The sequence below is a fragment of the Sebastes fasciatus genome, chromosome 1, assembly GCF_043250625.1.
Source record: "Sebastes fasciatus isolate fSebFas1 chromosome 1, fSebFas1.pri, whole genome shotgun sequence".
In the NCBI taxonomy this organism is placed as follows: Eukaryota; Metazoa; Chordata; class Actinopteri; order Perciformes; family Sebastidae; genus Sebastes; species Sebastes fasciatus.
In genome coordinates, this window is record NC_133795.1 from 32207195 (window position 1) to 32233048 (window position 25854).

At 39.3% G+C, this 25854-nt stretch overlaps 2 protein-coding genes across 5 annotated transcripts in view; one reads left to right on the forward strand and one right to left on the reverse strand.

The window, feature by feature from the left end:
• syn2b (synapsin IIb) overlaps positions 1–25854 on the forward strand; it is a 92494-nt gene that overhangs the window by 49045 nt on the left and 17595 nt on the right. Inside the window, exons 2-5 of the mRNA XM_074643573.1 lie at positions 1201–1258; positions 3583–3674; positions 11230–11386; positions 11673–11762. Of these exons, the coding sequence (XP_074499674.1) occupies positions 1201–1258; positions 3583–3674; positions 11230–11386; positions 11673–11762 (397 nt within the window). The remainder of the gene's footprint in view (positions 1–1200; positions 1259–3582; positions 3675–11229; positions 11387–11672; positions 11763–25854) is intronic.
• On the reverse strand, positions 12618–24610 carry LOC141772503 (metalloproteinase inhibitor 4-like). 4 transcript variants are annotated; one of them, XM_074643540.1, is made up of 6 exons: positions 24488–24597; positions 24028–24326; positions 16212–16309; positions 15755–15869; positions 14827–14951; positions 12618–14471 (listed from the first exon to the last, which is right to left on the reverse strand). In XM_074643540.1, exons 2-6 carry the CDS (start codon positions 24158–24160, stop codon positions 14274–14276), a joined length of 669 nt encoding a protein of 222 aa, XP_074499641.1. In that variant the 5' UTR covers positions 24161–24326; positions 24488–24597; the 3' UTR covers positions 12618–14273. The 4 variants fall into 4 exon arrangements, with proteins under 4 accessions (XP_074499641.1, XP_074499631.1, XP_074499650.1 ...); XM_074643530.1 differs by having other exon boundaries at positions 24028–24230; positions 24361–24595; XM_074643549.1 differs by having other exon boundaries at positions 24028–24230; positions 24488–24510.

Genomic DNA, 25854 nt, shown 5'->3' on the forward strand with positions numbered 1-25854 from the left:
TTAATAATAATGTTCGGGCGTCATCATAGCAACATCGCAGCATGTTCAAGCAGCTGCCCGTGCTGAAAAACAAACCCACACACTAACAGAATTGCACCTTCTAGAGGGACTCAAAAAAAGATATATTGCTGTAATTCGGAGGCCACCAATTTTGCTGGCGTGGCTATTGATTGGTGGAAGTTGTGGCGTCCTATCCTCGGAGTGTTTCTCTCACAGATGGTCTGATCCTAATGAACCAGACACGAGCCAGATGCCTCCGTGCTGCACTACACCAGGTCCTGTGAGGTGATGTGGAAAGAATCTCACTTCCATTTTTAGTTGACGACACAGAGAGGAGCCGTGAGGGCACGTACGATTTGATTTAAAGTGATGTTATGGTACACAAGCTGGCATGCTGTTTGGAGGGGATAAATGGCTTTGATTGGAGTTTCAAGGGGTGTTCAGGGACGTGTTGAAGAAGACATTACATTTCACAAACTATTCTACATTGTAGCCGGTGCATGAAGAAAAACATGACGACAAGGAAAGGGAAACAAGATTTCATTATGAGCCAGGACTTCTAAAACATATAACCTCCCTATCTGGTTCTTGCTCTCGGTTCTTGTTGTATTTAGCTTCAGTGTATGTGACGGTGATGGACGCAGTGCAAACCATCTGTGATCCGTTTACAATGTTGTGTAAAATGAGACGTTAGTGTGTTGGCTGGCAGCCTGCGCCTCCCTGCTTGACTCATCCTCCCTGTCGGTCTGTCTTTGTCTGTCTGCTCTCCATCTGCCAGCCTGTGTGTTTGCTTGCTTGTAATCCATTTCTACATCAATCTCGAGGCAAGTGGCAGCCGAGACATTAATAAGAAGTCAACATCAGACCGCGCTGTTATTGGATATATTCATCATTCAAACCGTCAAGACGCCATTTAATATTGCAGCAGATTCCCAATCTGAATTTAATGTTAGCAGCCATCGAGATGACATTAATTGCAGTACGGCCACGCTGATCTGATCTGCTGCATCTTTTTTTTTTTTTTAAGCCGTTCAAAAAGCTCATTAGAATAAACAATTTTCAGAAAGTTTGGCCATTAAAAGTGCAACAAGGAGGCGTCCATTTCCTCTCTTCTCATTTGCTCCACAGGGAGTGTGATGTCCAGTAGAGGGCAGCACAGAGCGTACAATGCCAAACTAAATCTCTTCTCCTCTCTTTCAGGTCCAAAGTGTTTCGGGGAAAGAAGGTCCATGGAGATTACGACATCAAAGTGGAGCAGGTATGGTATTGATTTGATGGACCTATGGTGCTGTAGAGTCATTCATTAAAGGTTGATACGGATCAGAACAGAGATGAAAGTGAACTGACATCATATTCACGTTTGATATGGAAATGCAGAGGTTCCTACTGACTCAACACAAACTGAGGTGTTTGCTGTTGATTTGTACAGCAGGTTATACGTTCGTAGAAAGAACTAAAAATAGCATGCAACCTTGCTCTCTGGTGGTTGCAGAGATTGGAGGTCACAGATTCAGCAAAGTGTTTCTGCCTGTGTGTGCAACAAGTTCTCCAATGTGGGTCCACCACTTTGGTCTAGAGCAGGGGTCAGCAACCTGCGGCTCTTTAGCTCCTCTCCAGTGGCTCCCTGTGGATTTTTAAAAATGGAAATGAATAACTGTTTTTTGTTTACATTTTAATTTTCATTTATCATTGTTGTAGGTCTATGGTACGACGATACGACGGAGTATGAGGGCCATGTTTAGGAAGAAAAAAAAAATCTGAGATTTCAAGAAAAAAGTCGTAATATTACGAGAATAAAGTCAGAAGTTTATAGTAGTAATTTTACGTTATTTTCTTTTTTTCTCGGAAAGTAATGATTTTATTCTCATAATATTATGACTTTATTATGGAAATCTCTTAATACTCCTTAGTACATTTGCACTTGGACCCTCACTGCATTAGATTAATATACTATATACTTAGACTATAAACTGTGTTACCTTCATCACAATGCTCAAATGTTTTGCGGCTCCAGACAGATTTTATATTTATTTTTTTGCCTAAAATGGCTCTTTTGATAGTAGAGGTTGCTGACCCCTGAACTAGACTGAAACATCTCAACAACTATTGGATGGATTCCCATTCAATTTTGTACAGATATTCCTGCTCTCCACAGGATGAATTTTTAATGAACTCCTCACTTTTTATCTTTCAGTTTTAACTTATTCAGTAAAACATCTCAACATCTACAAGATGTGTTGGCACCACAAAAGTTGGCATTCATGGTCCACAGTGGATGAATCCTAATGACTTTAGTGAACCCCTGACATTTCTTCTAGCACTTACATTTTTTTACATTTTTGGTTTTGACTGAAATATCTGGACAACTACTGGGTGACTTGTCATGAAATCAAGGTTCCATGACAAGCCAAACCTACCAAATCTTCAAGGTTTCTAGATGGTAAAGTTCAGTTAAAACTTGACTTCCCCAGACTTTTTCTTCTAGCGCCATCATCAACATCGTCATTTGCTCAATACTTCTGTTTATGAAAAAATACCAGCAACATTAAAATGTTGTTCACAAATCACCTGGTAAATATAACCTGCTGAACATCAACATGTTAACATTGTCACTGTGAACATATTAGCATGCTAATAATAAAGCATTTAGCTCAAAGCACATTAGAGCCGCCATTATGGCTGTGGCATTTTTATTTATATAGCACATATCATTACAAGTAAACTCAAACTGCTTTACATTTAAAGACAAAATATAAACATGTAGACATAACCATAAGAACATATCAGCATAAACTACATAACTATAAGAATACAGTAAAGCATAAACCCAATCACACAACAGTAAAAAACAAAACATCAACACAATCAAATAAAGCAAAAATGACTTTTTATATATACAGTAGTATAATCACACTTTAAAAACCACCAGTACTTCATATGTAAAATTACACTAGTTCATGTTGTAGTTAACGCACATATTTAAGTTATTCTACATATCATATATTAACAGTATGTGACATTTTGGTTTCATATTGTTTGAACCGCTCTAACCAGCAAGCCGTTTTGATTTTTGCAATATTTGGTTACTGCATCTGAAATTGATATTCTGTGAGGTTTCACACTGGACAGTTTCACACCTAATAGATGTTGTCAGTGAAGTTACAACCTCACGCCTCGCCACAGAAACAAAAATACTCACAAGAGGAGATAAGAGTCGGCAGCTATGAGTCACAGAGAAATCCTCACTATGTTTGCAACCACACCAAAGACAAGCACTCACGCGTTATTTTACTAGGATAACTCTAAGGTTTATGCATACAATAATATAGATGTGTTAATATACCAATAAATACAAAGTATATTACTATTAAGAATATAATCATCTGATATTCTGCTTCTTGTATATCAGATTCTACAGTTGTTTATTTAAAGCACTAGGAACCATTTACACAATTGACGTGTATGATTGTGCAACATTTACCATTTAAAGGGGTTCATGTGTATTTCATCTCTTCTGTATCAAGACTTAACGTGTGCAGCTGATGACACTGTCTCATGTCCTCTTTCTTTACGTCCTCGTAGGCTGAGTTCTCGGAGGTGAACCTCGTCTCACATTCAAATGGAACCTGTAACGTGGACATGCAGGTCATCAGGAGCGGGACCAAAGTGGTCAGGTCAGCACCGCACACAGATACACACTCACACATTGGTTCTTCTGTGATTCAGAGAAGATCAAAATGTGTTCATTTTTGGAGTCAAATCCTTCTTCCCAAACCCCAAATCCTAATGTTATACCTACATTTAACCCTAACCATTATCCTGACTTTGACAGTAAGATTAATACCAAAATACAATTAAAAAATACAATCCTAACCTTTACCCGTTAACCTCATCCCATGACACCTAAAACCCACCACAGAATAACCCTCTGTTTTTATAACATTGTCCCTGCTTTGGAGATGAATTTTACTATTTTAGCAAACATATTTGGTCCTCACAAAAAGATATGAAAGCAGAATGGCCTTGATGGTTCAAACCTCAAGAGCTAAACTACAATTCACAATACAACCAAAAAATACCAAACTAACTATTAATTTCGTCACTGGACCTAATAAAACCTACCTCAGAAATATCGCCACAGTCCACACTAAATAAATGTTAATTTGATTATTTTAGATTGATAAATACACTTTTTAATGCTCCTTATTTCTTCATATATATTGTGTATTTTTAGATTATTTTTGTGTGTGTGAATGATTTTTCTTTTTGTGTGTGTATATTTGCATTGCCTCAAATTGCCCCTTGAGGGATAAATGAAGTATTTTAAATTGAATTAAATGTTTTTGGGAGGACATTTGTTCCCCACAAGAAAGTATAAGAACACAGTGTAGTGCCCCTAATTGGGTATACTTGTTTTACTCTCAGGACTAAATTAATGTAATGTAATCATAATCTACAATCCCAGGATGCAACCAAGAAATACAAACCTGGACATGAACCCCTGACCCTTTTCTTTGAAGGTCATTTGGTCCTCACAAAGAACTATAAGGCACACATCAATTTTCAAGGCCTTTGACTATGGCTGCACAATTAATCAAATACTGTATGAATCACGATCACAATTTTGGCTTCCCACAATTAAATGAACTTGATCGCCTGGGATATTGATGTTTCAAATGTGCAGTCTGCTCATAGGAAATGCTGCTGCATATCAAATCAAGCGTTTCCTAAATAGCTAGCCACCAGCCGGTGATCGAGATGGTTTGGCTTCACTTTTGGGTATAGATATTATCTATGAAACCAATGTGTTTATGATTAACTTGAGAGAATAAAATTGTTTATCTAGCTCTTAATGTTGCTAATTTTGCTCTCAAAGTGCACCAGATTGACGCAATTAACTTTAAAATGTAGCTAACAAAAGGGTAGCGTGAATATTCCTGTATTTTTCCATATTGCAATATATACAGTATAGCAGACAAAAAACATTGTGCAGCCCTAAATGTACATTAGCTGGAATGTAGCACAGCATGGAAGTGAAAGGAGTGCTCTGTTTATTTTAATTTGAAATTGCAATAAAAATATGTTGTCGCTAAAATCAATGAATAATCGTGATCTCAATATTGATCAAAATAATCAAGAATACCATTTTGGCCATAATCGTGAACCCCGCACTGACTATGTATTAAATAAATTGTTCTACTCTTAGAGCTTAATTGAAATGGCCTTGCAATCCCCAAACACAACCAAGAAATAAAAACTTAACCTCAACCATTAATCTGAATCTGAATCCAAAACCTACCCGTGAAATAACGTCCCTACTTTGGAAGACATTTGGTCCCCACAGAAAAAGAATAAGAACAAACATACTTACATCAATCTTCAGCCTGCAGCACAGTGCTGCTGTATCATGTTTATGCATCAATTAAAAAGATGATCCAAAGACTTTTCTGTGAGATCAGACAGAAATAACTCTTGGAAATAATGAACAGATTTCTTTACAGCGAGGTCTGATCAGTGGAAAAAGAGCAGAGGCGTATAACTGCAGTCATTACCCACAGACTGGCCCAATACAAACATGTGAACGTACTGTAACTCAGCACAATCACACACCACAAACCGCACTGAAACAGACACCAGTGTCCCAGTGATTAAGAGAGACTATAACTCCCACTGCTCACTAACCAACGAAACTAACAGGAAATGAAGACAGCAACCTCAGTCTGATTATCAGCATCTCCGCCCTGTAATTGTGCTTTATGAGGGACTGGTCCGCACATGCTCACACACGCAAACACTGACCATTGCCTGAGATAGTGTGGGTTCAGGGAAACTTTGATTCATGGTGGTAGACAGAATGATTCACATTCACCTGTCCTGACCATATCATGTCCACAGAGGCATTATTCTGTTACAACATCTGAGCTCCTCGTAGACGTCCAGACCTCACCCAAACATGGACTTGCTGTGGAGAAAATGAATGTGTTTACAACATAATTGTCAGTCTGTCTTGTTGTCTGCCTGTCTGAGCTCATTGCAGGCTTTTTAGACTCGGCCCTTTTTAACAATCTACATTTGTCTCTGTAATTACACTGTGTCCATCGATTTCAAGTCAAAGCAGTGATTTCGTTAACTGCTCTGAGTCTGTGTGTTGCTAAGTAACCCTCACCCCGAAGAAGATGTAATGTTTTCCAGACTGAACATGTCACTATGCCATCTTCAGCTCCTCTTCTCTCTATTTCTTCTGTTGGGCTTTACGTCTTTCATTTTGACAATTGAAAGAACAAATATTAGAGTACAAACATAAAAAAAAAAAAAAATCTACTATGACCCTACGATTTATGAGAAATATTTACAACGTAAAATATACACTAAGTTTGTGTAATAGTTGCAGTCGAAGCCCGAACAGTCAGCAGATTTGGTGTATACAAGGAGACGAAGAGGCTGTGAATCATTACAAGGATTATATTGTATTAGCTGTCATACTTCAGCACACAGCAACACAAAACTAAATAAATTAAAGTCATTTAAAGGATAAGTCTGTTGTTACTCTATTTATTTTCCTCTTGTTAACAAATCCAATGAAAACATCCAAATGTCCGTCTCTCAACAGTTCCCTATCCTAAACCCATTTGTTGAAAACATTTAAGAAACTGGTAACAAATTTACAGCATAGTGTAATTTTTTTAAGGCTAAATCATTTCTCAAAACAGCTGCAGTTTTTTGCAAACATTACTCAACAACTCAAGAGTAAATGGTGCCTTTGTTGGGGATTATTTTCAGCTGTGCGCTAGTGAGTATTTAGGCAGCAGGACGGTGTATGTGGGATTGACACTAAATAAACTACAGTGCCCATGTTCATCGTAATGAAGGAACACGTCACTGATGGAAGTATATGGCACAGAGGAATTGTAGGCATTGACAGCATCTGCAGCAATCCCCTGACTTTTCATGTAGCGCCATTGTCAGGTCAAATGTTCAATTGGTCTAATACTTTGGTTTATGATCAAATATCTGCAAAACTAACCAGCCTTAGTTGTGCTTCATATTTGGTTTAGCGAGGGGGTGTCAAACTCATTTTAGTTCATGGGCCAGCCCAATCTGATCTCAAGTGGACCGGACCAATAAAACCACTGCATAATAACCTAAAAATAACAACGCCTCCAACTTTCTTTTAGTGCAAAGAAGTACATTCTGAAAAATGTTCACAATTAATGTACAATCCATCTACAAAACAGATGATGAAGACCTTGAGATGCCTCGCTGATCTCTCGGCTACGACTAAAAAAACAGACTGCTCTTTCCTCAAACCTGCCAACAACTTATTTATTTTCTCTGCTCTTAGTTGTCCTTGCAAGTTATTTTATTTTCCGCCATGAGGAGTCTGATAGTGGCGCCGAATATTATATTCCTTGAGCACTGAAAGGTGCTGTGAACACATCAAGCACACTGGCTTCCCATTTAGCTCTGTGAAGAATATGTGAAGATATGAACTGGACCATATTTCTTATAAACCCGACACTCTGTGTCCACTTTTCTCCTTTTTGCCAAAAACATTTTCCACCGGGCGGCTCCTGCGCTATGCTTGACAGTGTTGTGTCACGTAGCCTGTAGGGCCTATACGTAAGCACATGGGATCTATAATGAACACACGACCCCCAGTGGACAAATAGGAAAAGCAGAGCACTTTATTGACAAATTGGAATTAATGACTTATTAGCAAATTTTCCCACTTCACAGGGACGGATCAGACCCTTCGGTGGGCCGGTTCTGGCCCTCAGGACGTATGTTTGACACCTCTGGTTTAGAGCATTGGGTTAAAAAAGTGCACAGTGACAAATGCTAGGTGAATGCTAGTTTGGATGACCCTGCTGGCAAAGCTGACTATTAGATTGAGAGTCATGACCATGTGGATTTTTACAGACTACTGTCAGCAATGAGGAGATTACAGTCACATCAGTTGCTGAGTCCTCTCCACCAGAGTCTTCTTTAGTTTCTTGGAGAATCTGATTAGTATTCTCGGTGCATGAAGAGCTGGTGGTGGTCACACTGTGCCAGAGTTTTCTCTCACTCCTCTCTACATCTCTTTTACTCTGTATTTTGTTTCCTCTCTGTCTCTTTCTCTCACACCTCCCCTCTCTCTCTCTCTCTCATGCCTTTCCTCACATTCCCCCTCTCTCTCACACACACATTCAGAGACAAAAGGAAAAATAACAGGAGTCATGCCCTATCACCGTCAACCTTTCACTGAGCTGAACGGCACAAAATATTGTTTTTGCCCTTAACCTGCCGGACACTAATTGTCTCTGTGAGCTCTAAAGTCGTGGGTTTTCACTAAAGAGACAGACATATTTTATAATAAAACATTACAAAATCATACATAATAGATTATAAAACCCCAAACTTGGAACCCATTACTGTCTGCCATTTAGCATTTGTTTTCTATTCACTTGTGTAGATCCATCCCCCATTTTCTCTCGAGTTTTGAATGCCAGATGTCCTCTGTACTGCGGTCCTCGTCACCATTACCTCTACCTTTGCCCTGGGGAGGGCTGCAGACAGACACCTCTGTGACACACACACACCTGTCACCTGCAGCTTCATTTCACCAGGAGGTCAAAATGTGTGGGAGGTTCACACACTTCCTCCCCACCCAGTTCCACCTCCAGCTAGGGTGGTTTCAATCTCATCTCATACTAAGTAATACCGGGGTTAGAATCATAAATAACAATACAGATAGACTTTTTTTATTATTAAAAGTGGCTAATGTACAAGTCCTCCAAATTACACAACAAAATACGTTGTTTGTCTGTGCTCTCTAGAACAACACATAGAAGCCTTTTCTAACCTGACACTCCTATCGGCAGGAAGACATCAACGTACCGTGGTATAGTTAAGATTTGGTTAGGTTTAGGCACAAGAAGGACTTGGTTAAGTTTAGGAAAAGATCATGCTCTGGGTTAAAAAAAAAAGTACATTGTTAAGGTTAAAGGGAAACATTGTGGTTTGGGTTAAAGGTGCTAAATTCGAACTTCAGAGCATTAATACAGCATCAAACAACTGTTGTCTATGTAAATATATAGAGGAGTAATGTCTACCCGAGCAGAGAATGAATTCCCTCTCTGTGTTGAAATCCGAGCTTCTCTGTACTTTGTTTACGTAGCCAGGCCGGCCGCTAATCGCTGGCACTCTGCACTGCTCTTATACGCCGGTTACCGCTGATAACGCCGTCCCAACCCATGCCAACGTTGCGGAAGCGTAACACCCACCTTCCGTTTCCCAACCTAACACTGTTATCTCTGTCAGCACTGTGGTCGTTGTTCGCACTGTTCATGCTGTTAGCACCGTTAGCTGCGAACCGCCGGGTCAGCCGTCGCCATGTTGAGAGCCGTGTGAAGGCAATCCATTAATCATAGATATGCTTTGAATTTTAAAATGTAGCACCTTTAAGGTTAGGGGAGCTTTGTCGTCATGCTTACAATAATAAACACGCGGTTAAGATTGTGGAACATTCGTGGTCATGCTGTAAAAAAAAAAATTGACTGTAGGTTAGATACAGGAAATGAACAACTGCCTCCCGTGTTTTGTTGACATATTCACCCCGACTTCCTCGTCATAATTACTGCGGCTGCTAGAGAGCTTTGCCACTGAGAACAGTCTCCTAATGTTCCATCATGTAGAGGAGAGGGGTGAATGCATCATTAACAGACTACTTCTGGATACATTTTTATGACCACCAACTGATGGGTCGTCTGTTCTCCGTTAATTACTTCATCACATGCTGCAGAAAACCAGAATGTGATCTAATGTGAGACTGGTAAATTTGTTTGTATCGATTCTATCGATACTCGTGTCAATACATACATAGTATTGATACTTTAGGGGTCGATCTGCTCGTCCCTACATCACGCGGTGCAGGCACCCGGACCAATCAGAACGAGTCACTAGCAACAATGACTAACACGGCCAGGTGTGTTTGTTGGAACGAAGTGGTGGTGGTGAAGGGAGGAGCTTTACTTTTGCCAAAGCCATTTACCCCAATATAGCCTTTTTTGTGTGTTTATCTGACATCAATATAATTATGAAGGACTGTGACAAGAGTGAACAACTTGAAACCAGTTCTCCAAAATCCTTTTTAGGACTAACTTTAACATCCTCTCTGGAAAAACACAATATGAGCAGCGTCTGTTTACTAGAGATTTTGTGTTGACACAACAGCCTCTCCCAGTTATCGGCTAACTGTCTTACTATGCATTAAAACATGAAGGCTCATCAATCATTTTGCTCAGGATTCACTGTTTAATGTTGTACAAGTACCCCAGATCCCCAGGTTTCTGCCCACTCTCACTGTTTGAAATTCAAAGGTAAATTCAATTTAGAAATATCTGACATCATCCAAGGTGATGATCCAACTGAAGCAAAACATTTTAGACAAAACAAACCTCCATGTGAAAATAGGAGATAACGTTGTGACATATTGGCAGAAAGCAGGTTAGAGAGAAACAGCTTTAAACATGCAGGTTGCACTTGTTTATTACATTTCTTTTATGAATGATAATGATCATGTCATAGACAGATTTGCCACTGATATAGAGAGGCTTGTAAAATCGCACATAATAAAGTCCTATAATTTAAATAGTTGTGTCATTTAAATTATAGATAATGTGAAAATAAATGAAGCATCAATTACCACTTCAGGCTTCATTTATCATCAGATTTCTTCATGTGCTTAATATGCCAGGAAAATAAGATCCTCTATTCCTTCATTTAGCGATCCAAAACAGAGAGCTTAGTAAGAATCCTTCACAGATGATGATCTATTCTAAGACGAGACATATCACCACTCCGTCGTCTTTCTTAGTCCAATTTTAGTTATTTATGTGGTCAGACAGACTTATTCTCTCACTGCCACGGCATCCTCAGTGGAAAACACAAATGTACTACCTTTCAGTTGTGGCTTTGTTGGGTTTTCCTCCGTACCATGACCTTTATTTAATGCCATCCCTTCTCTTTCTTCCATGCAACAATGCAGGTCAGTGGCATCTGCCGTCCATAAATAACCAGGCTTTGACCCTGTGAAGTGACTCATACCAGATTCACATAGTCACAAAATCAATCATTTGGATTGGCTGTGTGGGGAGATAGTCTACTCATGCAAGTGAAGTACAGTAAAAGTAAAAATATACATTTATTCCTAATTCAACCTTCCTCATATCTTTGCCCTCACACCAGGTCTTTTAAGCCTGACTTCGTCTTGGTGCGCCAGCACGCCTTCAGCATGGCCCAGAACGAGGATTTTAGGAACTTGATCATCGGTCTGCAGTACGCGGGCGTCCCCTCAGTCAACTCTCTGGACTCCATCTACAACCTCTGCGACAAACCCTGGGCTGTAAGCACTTTCAGCAAAACTAATTTACAACCTACAAAGCATTTCATTTACTACACTGTACATTACATAGACATGGAAAGATGTTTTTAGTGGAGGATTTTTTCTCTGGATTATTTGTGGCTCCAAGCACAGTTTAAAAAAACACTATGACATTGAGTATTGCCATATGAATAATGTCACTGTTCTGTACTGTTATAATACACAGTATACTTTATATACTGTCAACTACCTGTGTTAACTTTCTCGTTGTTTTTCTCTCTCTCTCCATTTTCCTCGTCTCCACCAGTTTTCCCAGCTGATCAATAATCAGAAGAGGCTGGGTTCAGATAAGATCCCTCTCATCGATCAGACTTTCTACCCCAACTACAAAGACATGGTAAGATTTACATGTTGTATATTGTCAGTAACCCTTCAGCAAACTCACACCTCCAAAACACCAGCTTCACAACAAATGGTAAAATGTCTCCATTAATGATCTTGAGATTTAGATATTTATATGAATGTGTTTTTAGTACTTTAACTATTTGTCTCAGGGCGATGAGGCATTCTCTAAAAGCAGGAGATAATGTTGGCTGCCAAATACTGTACATTTTAGGATATCACTGGTAAAATGAAAATTCATATTTTATTTTGAATTACTTACTCAAAAATGCAATTTACTATATTTCTAGCATAAATACTTTAACATTTGGTATATACAAGTGTTTACCACATAGCTGAGAATATGCATTAAACTGTAAAAGCACAAGTTGAGATACGTTTCTATTTAGCTACTGTTGAAGCCCCAATTCCCTAAATTCAATTCAATGCAGTTACTGCTTGGTACTTTCATGTTTTAATGTCTGAAATGCCCTGAGGTAAGTATTATTATTTTTTACACAAACATGTGTTGAGGTCACAGAATGATTACAAAATAAGACAAATATAAAATATAGTAACTAACTGTATATAACACTCATGAGGAAGCTGACCTCGCTTATTTTCGTTATGCATTTTACTTACTGTATTCACTAGAGCGTTTAAGGTTGAGTATAAGAAAAACACACTTTGCTCTGAAGGCACCAGAGTGCTTTTTCACTACTGCTCTGGCTTGTTAGAGATATTCTGTAACAGCAGCAACCCCTGGAAAAGGAAAAATCCTGTCACCTCTGAGCTTTCTTTGAAGTACTGTAAGGAGTCTTATGTTCTAACATTTTGGTTACTGAAGCGAAGAAAAGAAGAGTCAGTGTCACACTATTCCATTGAGACATTTTATATACAATATTTTTTGGTACATGGAAATAGAAAACTCTATATAGACAGAAACAGAGACATAAATACAAACCCAAACAATTCTTTCAGTATAAAACAAACATGAAATTGTTTGACAACGCTTCACTAAAGCCACACAGTTATTATGCATTATTACTCATGACATGAAAGTCTAAATTTGATTATTAACATATTTCAAAATGGTATGTTTCAAACGTGTCATCCAAATTACTGCATTGTGCAGCTTAAATTTAAATATTTTGTTGTTCAACGTGACTCTAATATTATCTTTGAATAGTGGTTCATGCATGAAGGTAGCAGTTGATAATGCATTTTAATCTGTATGACTTCAGTGAAGTAATCCAGTAACAAGACAGGGGTCAATTCAGATTTGGGTCTTTTAATAAATGTTGAGTCGTTACATTAAATAATGTCTATAAAACAACAATTAAATCACTAATTCACAAATATTATTTCTCTTTTTATCGGTTAACGTCTTGTGCCAAAGTTTTTAACTATCTTTTCTTGAACTTGAACATTGAGGAGAATCCACTTCCTGTTTTTAAGTTTAAAAACAGTGAATTGAACCTTGTCCTGTTACATCATTTCCTCAAAGGAGAGGTGGCTTGGCGTCTACGGGGTGGCAGTGCTGTTGTTAAAGCGCTGGATTAGATTTTTGGCACAGGAAATAGTAGAGTTCAACCGAGGAAACTAAACACACGAAACCACAAGATAACAACTTCTATGCTATAAGACAAGATCTGGTTAGCCTTTAAATGTTAATTCTCACTCAAGTACAATATTTACATTCTCAGCAATTTGAGAGTATAAACTGTGATGATTTAGATGTACAAAAATTATATAATGAATGTGTCAGATTTTGTCAAAATAGAATTAATTGGGGGACGTCTGGTGCAATGAAAACATTTTCATTTGCATGGGGCAGTTATTCAGTAATATATAGGTAATAATTCAACACCAGAATACGTGGGGAAAAGATGGCCGTGCTACAGTCTACCTGCAAAAATTTAGTGCGCAGAAGATTTGTTTACAGTTGTAAAATAAACTTTGCAATGCAAGATTGTGGCGGAAGTTAGCAGCTTTTTTCTACTATTTTCGGTAAATGTCCAACTTCCTTGTACTCTCAGTAAATGCATATCTTAAATGACTACATAACCTTATCAAGTTATGCATAAAAAAACACAAGTATTAAGTATTCGTCAAGATTATGCATTTACCATCAGGCGACTATTGACTTCGGGGAGAATATAATTTGCAGTGGACGCTCTGCTGCTATTCTTATTGTGGAAAACAGCGAGTGAAGTGGAATGTGTGAGAGCGAGAAAATGAGTCAGAGGAATGCTGAAAGCTCCTGCAGTTTACAAAGATTTTCCTAGCATTGCTGTAGCAACCACCTCAACTCTGCTAACAGAAGCTCAGCGTTGGGTTAAACTCCCTCAAGTGTAAAAAAAAAAATGAGCCAATTTTTTCACTGAAATCAGTTGCTACTTTGCACGCCAAATTTGAGCTACATAAGCAAAAGCAGGAAATGTTTCTCAGGACTTTGCAGGAGTGAAATGGAGTAAAATGAGATCAGAAGCAAATTCAGAAGTAATTCTGAAATCAGAATTACAGGTCAAGGGTCAGCCATGTCCAGGAAGTCTTTCTCAGGTGGGGGTCCGCCCCGGTACCAGCTACAGGTCGTGTCGGAGCGGCGGATGCAGGCGTACTGCCGAGCCTGCTCCCCATTTAGGCTGTTATCCAGCAGCCAGTCAGTCCACAAGCACTCGTTTTCTCCTGTAGACGCACACGGGACCGTGTAACAAGTGTTGATCTGTGGATAGAAGAGTTTTTGAGTCATCCGTTTACTCACTCACTGCTTCTCATTATTTGTTCCTGAAGTTCCCCTGTGTTATGAATAAGAGTTTTGTTGGGGTGGATTTTGGAAGAAAACTGGAGTGTCTCTATAAACGCATGATGCTAGGAACAAGTGTTGATTGGAAAAAGAACACACTTGAAAGTCTTATATTTGTACTGAAATGGAAAGCAAGTTTGAGCCAGAGTGAGAGATGAGAAACGTGATCTTTTTTGTGATCTGTTGCTTTGTTTCTTGAGGCATCTCTAAGGCTGATAGATGAGTGGGACAAATATTAATATGTATGAATAGAGAACAAACAGTCCTTACTCACTCTGCATTCACAGCCCATCTGGTATCTGTAGTTGAGATTCTTCTTCTGCGACAGTGACAAGTTGTCCCAAGACTCCACTAGGTCGCATTGGCCAATAGAAATCCTCCCATCACTCCACATACTTCCTGTTTAGTGACATCACAACACCGTCATTGAAAATGTCATCTTGCATTCAGCAAATCAAGTTATGTTGCTGTATTTTAGGGATATAAGAAAATATCGAGTATCACGATATGTTTAGTGGTACTGTATCGATTCTTGAAAACACTGCATCGATTTTTAATTAATAGTTTACATGCACAGATTAACTCAGTCAATACTGTGACAGTTTTCCTAACATTAGATTTAAATATGGCCTTGCTTACAGTATCGCAATATATTGAATCATAACCCCTGTATCGTGATACATATTGTATCGCCAGACTCTTGCCAATATTCCCTGCTGTATTTAACAGCCTTAAGGATTATTATTTACTGTATTAGCAATCATTAGTTTACAGCTGTTCAATAGAGTTCCGGTTGAGTAATATAACCGTGACTGCCGAAAATGTGGTCAATATTTTATAATGTTTACAACATACTTGTTAGAAGACATTTTTAGAAATACACATATTTGCTTTCTTGCCAAGAGTTGCATGAGAACATGGATACCAGTCTCCTATGTGTACGGTTTTCTTAGTTTAGCAAAAAACTTGAAAGAGGGGGAAACAGCCTGTTTCTTGGATTTTGTGCAGATTAAACAAACAAGATACAGTATAACGTGTTAATTGGTGAGCTTTAGAGGTGCTGGTAGTTGTCATATCGACCTTCTCATCTAACTCTCAGCAGAATAGAAAGCGAATAAACATTAGTTCCCAAAAATGTCTAACTTTCTGTTGCTTTTTCCTACTAAAAGTGCGATATAAAAACTGAGCAGTGCATACTGTACCTGAGAGCAAATACCCTGCTTTATTGTTGGAGTCTAGTTTGACTCCACACAGTGAGGAGAAGACCGGAGTGTACACGTACTGGATGTCCTTGGCCTTGTCAAAACCTTTGAACATCTGAACATACAGGGTGAAGAGAGTGGAGAGGAAAAAGGGAAGGTATAAGCATGGCCTAATGGGAATTAAATACACCCTACGCATGTGGCAGCAATGTAAGCAGGAATAATAACAGGACTAGAACAACTTGTATATGTCCCCAGAATATAGTCCTGCTCAGTATTCATTATGAACACCATACAGCCAAGTGGAGACAGCCAAACAGAACGTGTTTACTTTTCCTGACAGACTATCTGTAGCCATTACCCACATAAATTATACAGCTACAGACAGCAGCATGAACCGTAAAGATGATGTACGTCTGCACCGGCAGCAGCTGCTACTGCTGTCCAGAGATCTCACCTTGATCATTTTGATTTCATATTGGATCATCTTCATGTAAGGTGAGGAGCTGTTGCTAGGCGATACAATCTTCTCTCCGGAGATCTTTGCCCTTATCACTGTCAGGAAGAGGAAATGGCAGAAGTAAAGGAGGATTAAGATTAATTGAAATGCCAAATAAGTGCAGGAGGCAAGATAAGAACGTGATTTACATGCCGGAGACAACGGAAAACATTCTGAATTATCTTGTTTATTATCAATAAGTTGGAGGGTTTTTCCTTCTCTCTAGTTGTTAGATAAACAGACAGATGTGTTTTTTTTTTCTTCATTTTTCTCCTCCTATGTCCTTTTCTATCATTTTTCTCGTCGCTCGTCTTTCTCCACACACAGACAGTGAAGCAATCCCTCTCAGTAGTGATACAGGATGTGTCCCTCCTCTCCTCTGGGAGGGAAATCAAAACCCACATGGAATAACAAGTAGCTCTCTGCTTGCACACTCTCATTAACTGACTCCACACACACACACACACACACACATTTATGTATATAGTATATACCACACGCATACGTACTCACGCCAAACCATGTTTGGCACAGAAGTGACTTCACATTATTTGATCCCGTACTGTAAATCAAGTACAGGGGTAAAGTAGCAGGATAATTAGCCTGTGGTTTTTCAACAGGAAGGTAACAGTGAAGTCGTATAATTTTACAACGTCTCATTTAGAGATAAAACACTCATTACGCTTCAAATATTACTAATGTTGCACGTTTAACTCACACAGACCACAACATGCAGTTCACACTGTGCCAAATCAAACAGTTGTTATTCCAGACTTTGCTACAGAACCACTTTTCTTCCTTCCATCAAACCCATAAATTCTGCACTTTTAGACATCTGCATGACTCATTATGTTAACCGCCAAATTAATTTCACTGTCAAACATTTCCTATAGGCTGCATGCTGGGGCATAACCAATAGGCTTAATCAATCAAACATAATTAAGTTAACAATTGTAGCTTTCTCTCAGGTTATCAAAGGTACCACACAGTGACTTTGAATGACAGCTGCATTAAACATTAACAACACAGTAGAACAATGCTTACAGTGCTTATCAGAAAACTGTAGTAAGGCTGTAGTAAAACCAAAAATTCCTCAGTCCTCAACCTAAATGCCTTTTCTCTAATATGGTTAAAATGTAAACATTCTGTTTGGAAATATGAGCATTAAAGCATAAATCTAACCTCTGTGTTGCTCGTGAAAGTATGTAAGCTAAGCAACTAAACAGTGTGTTAGAATAAACCAGTCTGATCTTACCTTTTCCTAATCATACTTTGTAATACAATGTCTAACTAGCTCTACACTGAAATACAAGAACAACACTTATTATTATTATTTATGTCATCCACAAGGATCAATAATTGGTGAGGATGCTGATTTTTTGCCTCAGACGTGTAGCTTTAGCCTCAGTGTTTTAGCACGATGTCATGTATATAGCCTTCAAGTGATGAATCTGTTAGTGACAGTCGTCATTTCAGCCAACAAAATCAACTGCTGTCGGCTAGAAATGATCAGCCTGCTTTTGTCTACCGCTGTATGAAATCATGGACCCATTATTTTAAAAATGACTGTTGTAAACTGCATTATGCGCTGTGCAAGACGATACAGCTTGACAGGTGTAGCAACAGTAATTTATGATACATTCACACTACCAGTGACGGAAGCAAAAGAATGCAAAGTCCTTGAGCCATGCAGTTGCCTCCTGGGGACTGGCTAACGGTATTTTTTAGATGGAACGGAACAGGGTGAAACAAAAACGTGATTGGTTGACGCTTCACTGCGTGATTAGAGCGCTGATAAAAGTTGAGATCAGCTCAACTCTATTTGTAGGGCGTTGCAGTGTTGTTCCTGGTGTGAACACAGCTTAAGAAGGGCGGGGCTTAGCTAAGATGATTGATTTGTACAGTTGATTATGTGTGTAACCAACAACATAGATGTAATGTACTTCAATATCTTTATTGTTTGACCTGCTGAGCGATGATGAAGATGCTCCAGAGTGAGATGGAAAAAGAGAAGGGGAGAAACAGAGGCTCAAGTGACCTTGGTATAACCATGAAAGAAAGAGAAAAGCTACACTATAGACCGTTTCAACATAATTGCATTGCTAGGCAACAGCTTGGGTCCATATTTACTTTCTGTCAGCTTATGTCATTCCCATACAATGCAACAGGAATTAAACTGGGACACGTTTGGATTGTTTATGTTTACAACTGTGAAAATAAGAGAGGGAGAGAAAGTGTGATCTATCACCCCTCCTAACCCTCAACTTCGCAACCCCTCCCCCACTTGTTTGGGCTTTTCGCCTCATCCCATAACGACACCACGGAGCTCAGTGTGTTCTGTGAAATTGGTTCAGGAGAAAAGGAGACTTTTTTTCTCAGTCGAACACACAAAAAGATAAAAAAAACAGCAGACAAACAAACGGCCAGACAGAAAGTTAATAGAAACTTGTGTGAGGTGTTACAGTTTAATCAGAGTGCACTGCATCGCCCACGGCGAGCAGCTGGTCCAAGGACGTCCACTTTATAGGAAATGTCAGAGAGCACAAGATGCTAGCTCATTATAACTTTATTATACCTAAATCTAATAATGTATAATTCATGAGGCTCAAATAGAGCATGGCAGTTCATCTGAAAACATTAGACCTGCATCCGTCAGTAGATTAATACAGTTGTAGGTGAAAAGATGTTAAAGGGTAACTTTTCTCCTGACCTATGTCTTGTTAGAAACAAGTAGATATCCATTGTAACAAGCACATTGATGCTCTATAATATTTACAATACACTTTACAGTGTCTGACCTCACAAGGACACACCTGCCTCTAAACTCACCTACACACACATGTGCAGCTGTGACCTAAAAACTACATGCAACAAATTAGAGCTCAGTTTGATTAATGGGTTATTACATTGGAGTGTCATGGATACATTTTCATCTATCATCGTCAAGTTCAGTTAACTAGGTATTGGTATTGGTATGGCTGTATCCATAAAGTACTGTACTTAAGTAGAATTTAGAGGTGCTTGTACTTGAGTATTTCATTTTATGCAGCTCTATACTTCTACTATAGTATATTTGAGTTAAATGTATTTTTACTCCACTACAACATTTTGCTGGTAAATATTGAATAGTACTAGTATAATAGGTTGAAGTAGTATAGTAGTTTGATTTAATACCAAACTACTATATTATACATTAAAATGCAGCTTAAAGGTCAATGTATCAATAATTTATAGCATAATAAGTAATTTTGATACTTGCTGCCTATACTTTTGTACGTCCGCTCAAGCTAAATTTTGCATGCTGGACTATTACTTGTAATAACCAATACTGGATAATACTGAAAACGATATATCAGGCAATATTTGTATCATATAAATGCACAACGTATATAAATACGTTTGATAAGGAGACATTGGTTATTAAACAACTGTGACCAAAAAATGTACTGAGGAGGACATTTTACAACTGAAAAATAAACTTTGTCTCTGGTGGACAAACTTTGTAATGGAGACATAGTTCCTAAATTACCTCAAACATATTTTAGGTATTTGGACTATAATTTCTTGGTACTTATTGGCTGACAAATAAACCAATATGATTTATCTGTGATAGGCCAAAGCTGCTCCGTAAGAACTCATATTGGATGGTCAACTAGCTTTGGAAACCCCCCCACACCTTTTTAACATCCGGTTAGTGAAGGCTGTCGCGGACCTTTCTGTAACTTTCCGAAACCGACAATCCGACATTCACTCCCACTTCACACCTTAATTGGCCATCAGGGTTTGAACAACACGTCATACAAACTAGTTCCGTTCGAGCATAACCCGGCCCTGATACTTTCCCATATATCGGCCCAGCAGATTTATCAGTCTAGCTCTACTTGTAAAAAAGTATTTGAATACTTCCACCACTAGTTAATGGTATTAAAAAAATGCAGCAAGTATTGTTTTTATAGGCCAATATCACATCTTCTATTAAACCATCAGCACGTACAATTACACCACTGACTAAGACTGTCACGCTCACTACACAGAAATACAGTGTACCAATGATGACTATCATAATATTGCCCTCTTTGTTCTGGTCAGCTCTTTGATCTGCACTTTCTTTGGCAAGAAGAAATATATCTGAAAGTAGATGAAGTGCTTTGGCAAATTAGCCCATTTAAATCTTCCATTCTGAGCAGAATAATGGGTCTATGTAGCCTATTAATGGTAAGTAATACACTATGGCATTACTATGCTCTGTGTAAGGATCAAATAGTTGGCGGTCTGAGCATTGGCCGTGAATCAGTGCAACATGGAAGAGGACAGAAATGCTATAGCCAATTAATCAAGAATAGTACAATCATTACAGCAGATCAGTGGTTTTAGTTGGATCACCTTCCAGACACAGTCGTTTTGGGGCAGTGATTGTGCATTTGAATGGCACTTATTGTAGAGATTACATGTAACAACTGAACAGCAAAACTCATTTCATTCCAAGTTTGTTGTCTCTTCCTAAAATGATTCTCTTGGCCCAGATTCTCTGAAATGTTTACCCCCCACCTAGACATCTTTGAACTGCACAGGCTAGGTTACCCGCTCAATTCAGTTGCTGCAGCTGTGTTATGAGCAGGAATAAGGACAGGCACGCCTGCAGAGTGAAAGTGGCCGTGCATCTGCTTCACAGCTACATATCCAAAGAGAAATATTGCAAACTTGTACCATGAGAACTGATGTAGTAACTAACTTCCCCCCTCCCTGATGAATCGGCACCCTTGTCATGCTCACAAAGCTGGACTGTCAGCGGGCTTTCACACTGATATTGTTAGTATGCAGACCATTAGGCCAAGCCTATAGACATGGAAATGAAGTGGGGAGAGAGAGGGAAAGAAAGAGAGAGAGATGGAGTAGGCTGTGTTGGCATGGCTTGGCCTCCATCCAACACACTCACACACACACACACACTCATGCACACAATCTCAAATACACAAACATGGCCCGGGAATCGTCCAAGGTTTGTCCAGATGGGATATTACTCAGATGTACAGCTTTATTCAAAGGACTCATCGACTCTGACAGCACTGTCAGGTCAACTAAAGGCCACCACCAGCCTATGCTTAGAAAACAACCAGGACAGAGTAACAGCAGATGCCACCAAATGAAAGGTTTTCTTCAACACGCATAGTTGTAAACGAAGGATTTTCCTTATTTGTTATTCATGGGTCCAAAAAGTTGCATCCTACCTGAAAGGGGCCACTGACTCTTGTATCCATTCAGACGTCAACTCATACATTTAAACACAGACCCGAGCCCTGAGCATATCCCGAGGAAATGGGATCCAATTACAAAGGAAACCTTTGGTTAATTGACTATTTGTGAAGTCCCACCCCTCATAGTTACTGTTGCTATGTCAACTTTCTGCTTCAGCACAGTTTACAACGATAACGGTGGCAGAATTACTGCTAGAAAGTCGTAGTCATTTTTGAAACAGTAGAACAACCTTGATTTCACACAGAGGTAGACAGAAAGAGCTTAACAATTCTAGCTAGTAAACGCTAATTTTGCCAATTGAAATGTTGTTTTTGTACTGCGAAGTAGAAATATTTAGCCCTAGTTTTACATGCAGTACAATATGATGGGGGGTATTTAACTACAAACTGTTATTTATTCTGACATTTAGATGCAGAAAAAAATACACTTGGGCAAGACAGAAGTTATGACGGTTATGAGATTTTTTGCTTTATTGTTTGTATTTTCAAGGTGTATGTTTCACTTTTAACATTACAAGAGAAAAGATTTGTTTGCTGGAGTGTTTACTTCCCCAGACCAGGACAAAGCTACTAACATAACTCTGATAGCAGCATCTAAAAACTGACTCCCACACAGGGGCTAAATACTAGACAGCAGATGTCTCAGTCCTGATGGAGGCTTTTTCGAACCCAACCTGTAATCCCGCAAAATGATGCAGTTAGTTCATGATATGCTGCTCAGTTTTGGAGGTAATGCTTGTGAGTTAATCAACCAAACATGCTAATGTTTGCATTTCCCCTCACTGCACAATCCACTCTTTGCTCTGTTGCTCTCGTGTTTTTGGTTTCGGAAAGGATGAAATAAAAAGACACAACCTTCCATACTCTACAACCCCCATGCACTCTTCAACATGTGGAGAAATCACAAGCTCGACAGACCTACTGTAACTACTTACAGTTGCTATGCTATGATTGGACAGTTGGAGGGGGAGTTTAGCAAACGGTCAATTGGAATCCATTTTGTTTGGGTCCAGTGGTGCAAACGCACATGGGATAAGTTTTCCTTCAGGGCTTTCAGCCAGAAAGGGTTCATTTTAACCCAAACCATGATCTTCTCCTAAACCTAACCCAAGTAGGTTTGTTCCTTAAACCTAAGAGATTTCTGCCCTGAAGGCAAACTTCTCCCATGTGCGGACAGAAACAGAGAAAAATTGGTTCAACATGTAATGTTTGCTTATGCCCTGCATTACTTTATACCGTGTTTTTTTCTATAGTTTCCGTTTTTGAATGTTGGCCACACAATTTATGTGAGAATACCATGCATGCACTGCTTGTGTGTCTTGTTCAAATGAGAACCAATGAGACCAAAAACTGGACCCAGTGCTATACCAGCGTAGACTGGAAAGTCTCGGTCTGTTCTAACTCATCGGGACTTTGTAAAGTGAGGCCTGTATGAAAACCTGAAATCGTTCAGTTGAAGAAAACAGAATAATCATACGGGACCTCCATCCCGCTCTTTGATGACACACTTCATACAGAAAACTCTGTCCTAAAAACACTGCCCCAAATACTCTCATTGTGTTCTCATAACCCAGATCTAATTTGGGGGTTATGGCGGTTTTGAAAACAGGTCTCAGCCTCCATTTCAGACTGACTATCATTTTGAGACACATTTTACTTTGAGGGAGCTTACCCTCCCTAAACCCTGAAGGGAGAAACAAACCAATTAGAAAAACAAGACTAAAAGCAATTTCTTTGTCTACTTTCTCTTTCTCTGTGTGTCTCTCTCCTCTGCTGGAGTGTCACCTTTGACAGGAGCACATACTCCAGCTTTCCACAGTCTGGAGCCAAGTACTCAAAGTCAGAGCAGAGTGTTGGTTTTGGCCTGTGCTTAAACAAGAAAGAACTGGATGATGGGGAGACAGGCAGACAACCCGACAGACACCCCAACAGACAGACAGACAGACAGACAGACAGACAGAAAGTAGGCCGGGGCCTCTTGGCACTGGCTGTTTTTTTAGGGTTTGTTTTTGTGATAGAGAGCAAGTAAACTCAATTATGTAACAACGAAAAACAGGCTGCCCTGTTGTCAAATAATAACAGGGCTGGTAGTGTTTTCATCTTGGTATATGAGAAAAAGAAAGGCCAGTCAGAGAAACAACTATGTGTGTTCATGTAAAATATCGTTCACTTATAACTGATATTGATCAATAATCAGTGCACTGACAGTCCACCACACAAATATTGTTTTGAAGCCATGCTATATAGTGCTTAAATAACTTACACTGTCATCTGCATAAAACAGATCATTTCTATAAATACCATTGGAAAAAGCCAAAATTATTATAAATATTACTATTATTCAATTAACTACCATAAAAAGATCAGCCATGAGGCTCTATTGATTAGTTCTTGTCTCATAAAATCCAATTAAGTTGATCAATAAGCCAAATCATCAATGAGTCAGTTAAGAAGTTTTTCACAGTTTTTCCACTATACAGAAAACAGAAAACGAAATAGGTCTCCAGTTATTAACTCACCGATCTCAGCGCTGCAGAATAGCTGCTGTGGGTGTGCTGGGTGGCAGCTACATCCCTCCACAACTTCCTCCATGCCTGCACCGAGCAAAAGGAGCACCCAGAGCCCCAGATACGCACTCCGCTCCTGGGACATGGCTATGATGACTCTGGCTGCCTCTGACCGCTCCACCGCTCGACGAACGCTCGGCAAACCTCTTCTGATCCTGTTAAGTTCCACGGGAAAAGCAAATTGGGCAGCAACGCGGGGGAAGGATAAGACAGTAGAGTCGAAGGAGTAAGATGCTGAGCTGAAAAGGCGGCTGTGGATAGAAATGTTTGAAGTTTAAAGTACACCTCTGAATTCAAGCTGGAGCAAATAACTTGAGTCGAAGGGAAGCCTGCTGCTGCTGCCACTGCTCCTCTCTCTCTCTCTCTCTGTCTCTCTCTCTCCCTCTCTGTAGACAACACACAGAGAACTTACAATAGTTGGATCCCCTCACACTCTGGTCTTGAATGCTGAGAGGGTCGCACACAGGGAGCCTCTTATGTACTCAACAATTTAGGGACAGCCTCCTCAAACACAGGGGGAAAAAAAACTACCATCCTTTGCCTCTTCCTGCACCCTCTTTTGATGTCCTCCCTCTTCTCCCATTGGCTACCGTAGGGGCATTCATGCAGTCAGTCATGAAAATGATGACCGATTAGTAAAGTATTGTTAGACCGGTTTGTGAAGCGTAATTATAAATGAGTTTAGTGTTCTTCTTTTCAGATGCAGCTTGTGTGATCATCAGTGCAGCATCTGAGTCATAAAGCAAACAATATAATCATAACTGTTGATTAGTGTTCAGTTGTAGAGTACAAGTATTGCTGTATGGGTGGGAAATGACTAATGGCTTCATGATTCATTTTTAATAAAAAAAAAGACATCTGAGCGCATGTCAGCACATCTGAAAACAAACATCAGTAAAGACTGAAAGAAACAGATTTAAATGAAAGAATACAGTTATAACGTTGAGAATGCTTGTAAACGAAAATGATCATAGATACACGCTTGTTTTTGAGAGAGATGTAGATTGTGTTCATTTGGGAATCTGTACCGAACAGAGGCTATACAAATATCCTTTTTCTGCATCCGTTTCCATGTTTGAACTACATATTTGTTTTATTGTGTCAATATGTGCATTGCAGGACACATCTGTCGTCATCAGTCCTTTTGTATCACATTTTAAAGCTGCACTAATCAATATTTGTATTATTAAAGGTTCTCTATACGATATCGAGAGCATTAATAAAGCAGTTAACAACTATTTGCTATGTAAAGATATAGTGGAGTGATGTCTACCTGAGCAGAGAATGAAGTCACTCTCCCTCTGTGTGTTTGTTGTAGAGCTTTTCCGTGCTTTGTTGACATAGTTGGGTCGGCACTGACCGCTCCGCTCTGCACTGCTCTCATACGGTGGTTACAGCTGATAACGCCGTCCCAACCGACGACATCGTCGTGGAATTGTACCACCCACTTTCTGGTTCCCTCTGTTAGCTCTGTTAGCTTTTGACTTGTTTCTGCCGTTAGCTGCAAGCCGTCGGCTCAGCCGTTGCCATGTTGAGAGCCATGCGGGGGCAATAGAATTGCTCCCAATCTCACATTTAGCAACTTTAACAATGATACAATGAACAACTTGTAATATGAGCATTTTAGCTACTTTCAGCTCATTTACTGACTAAGATCACTTTACTGTTTTGGTTCACTCTCATCGCTCTCATAGCATTTTGAGGAGCAGTAGGCAGCTGTTTTCAGTAAAATATAAACCCACTGTACACAACGTGTACATGCCTTACGGACAAAGTTAG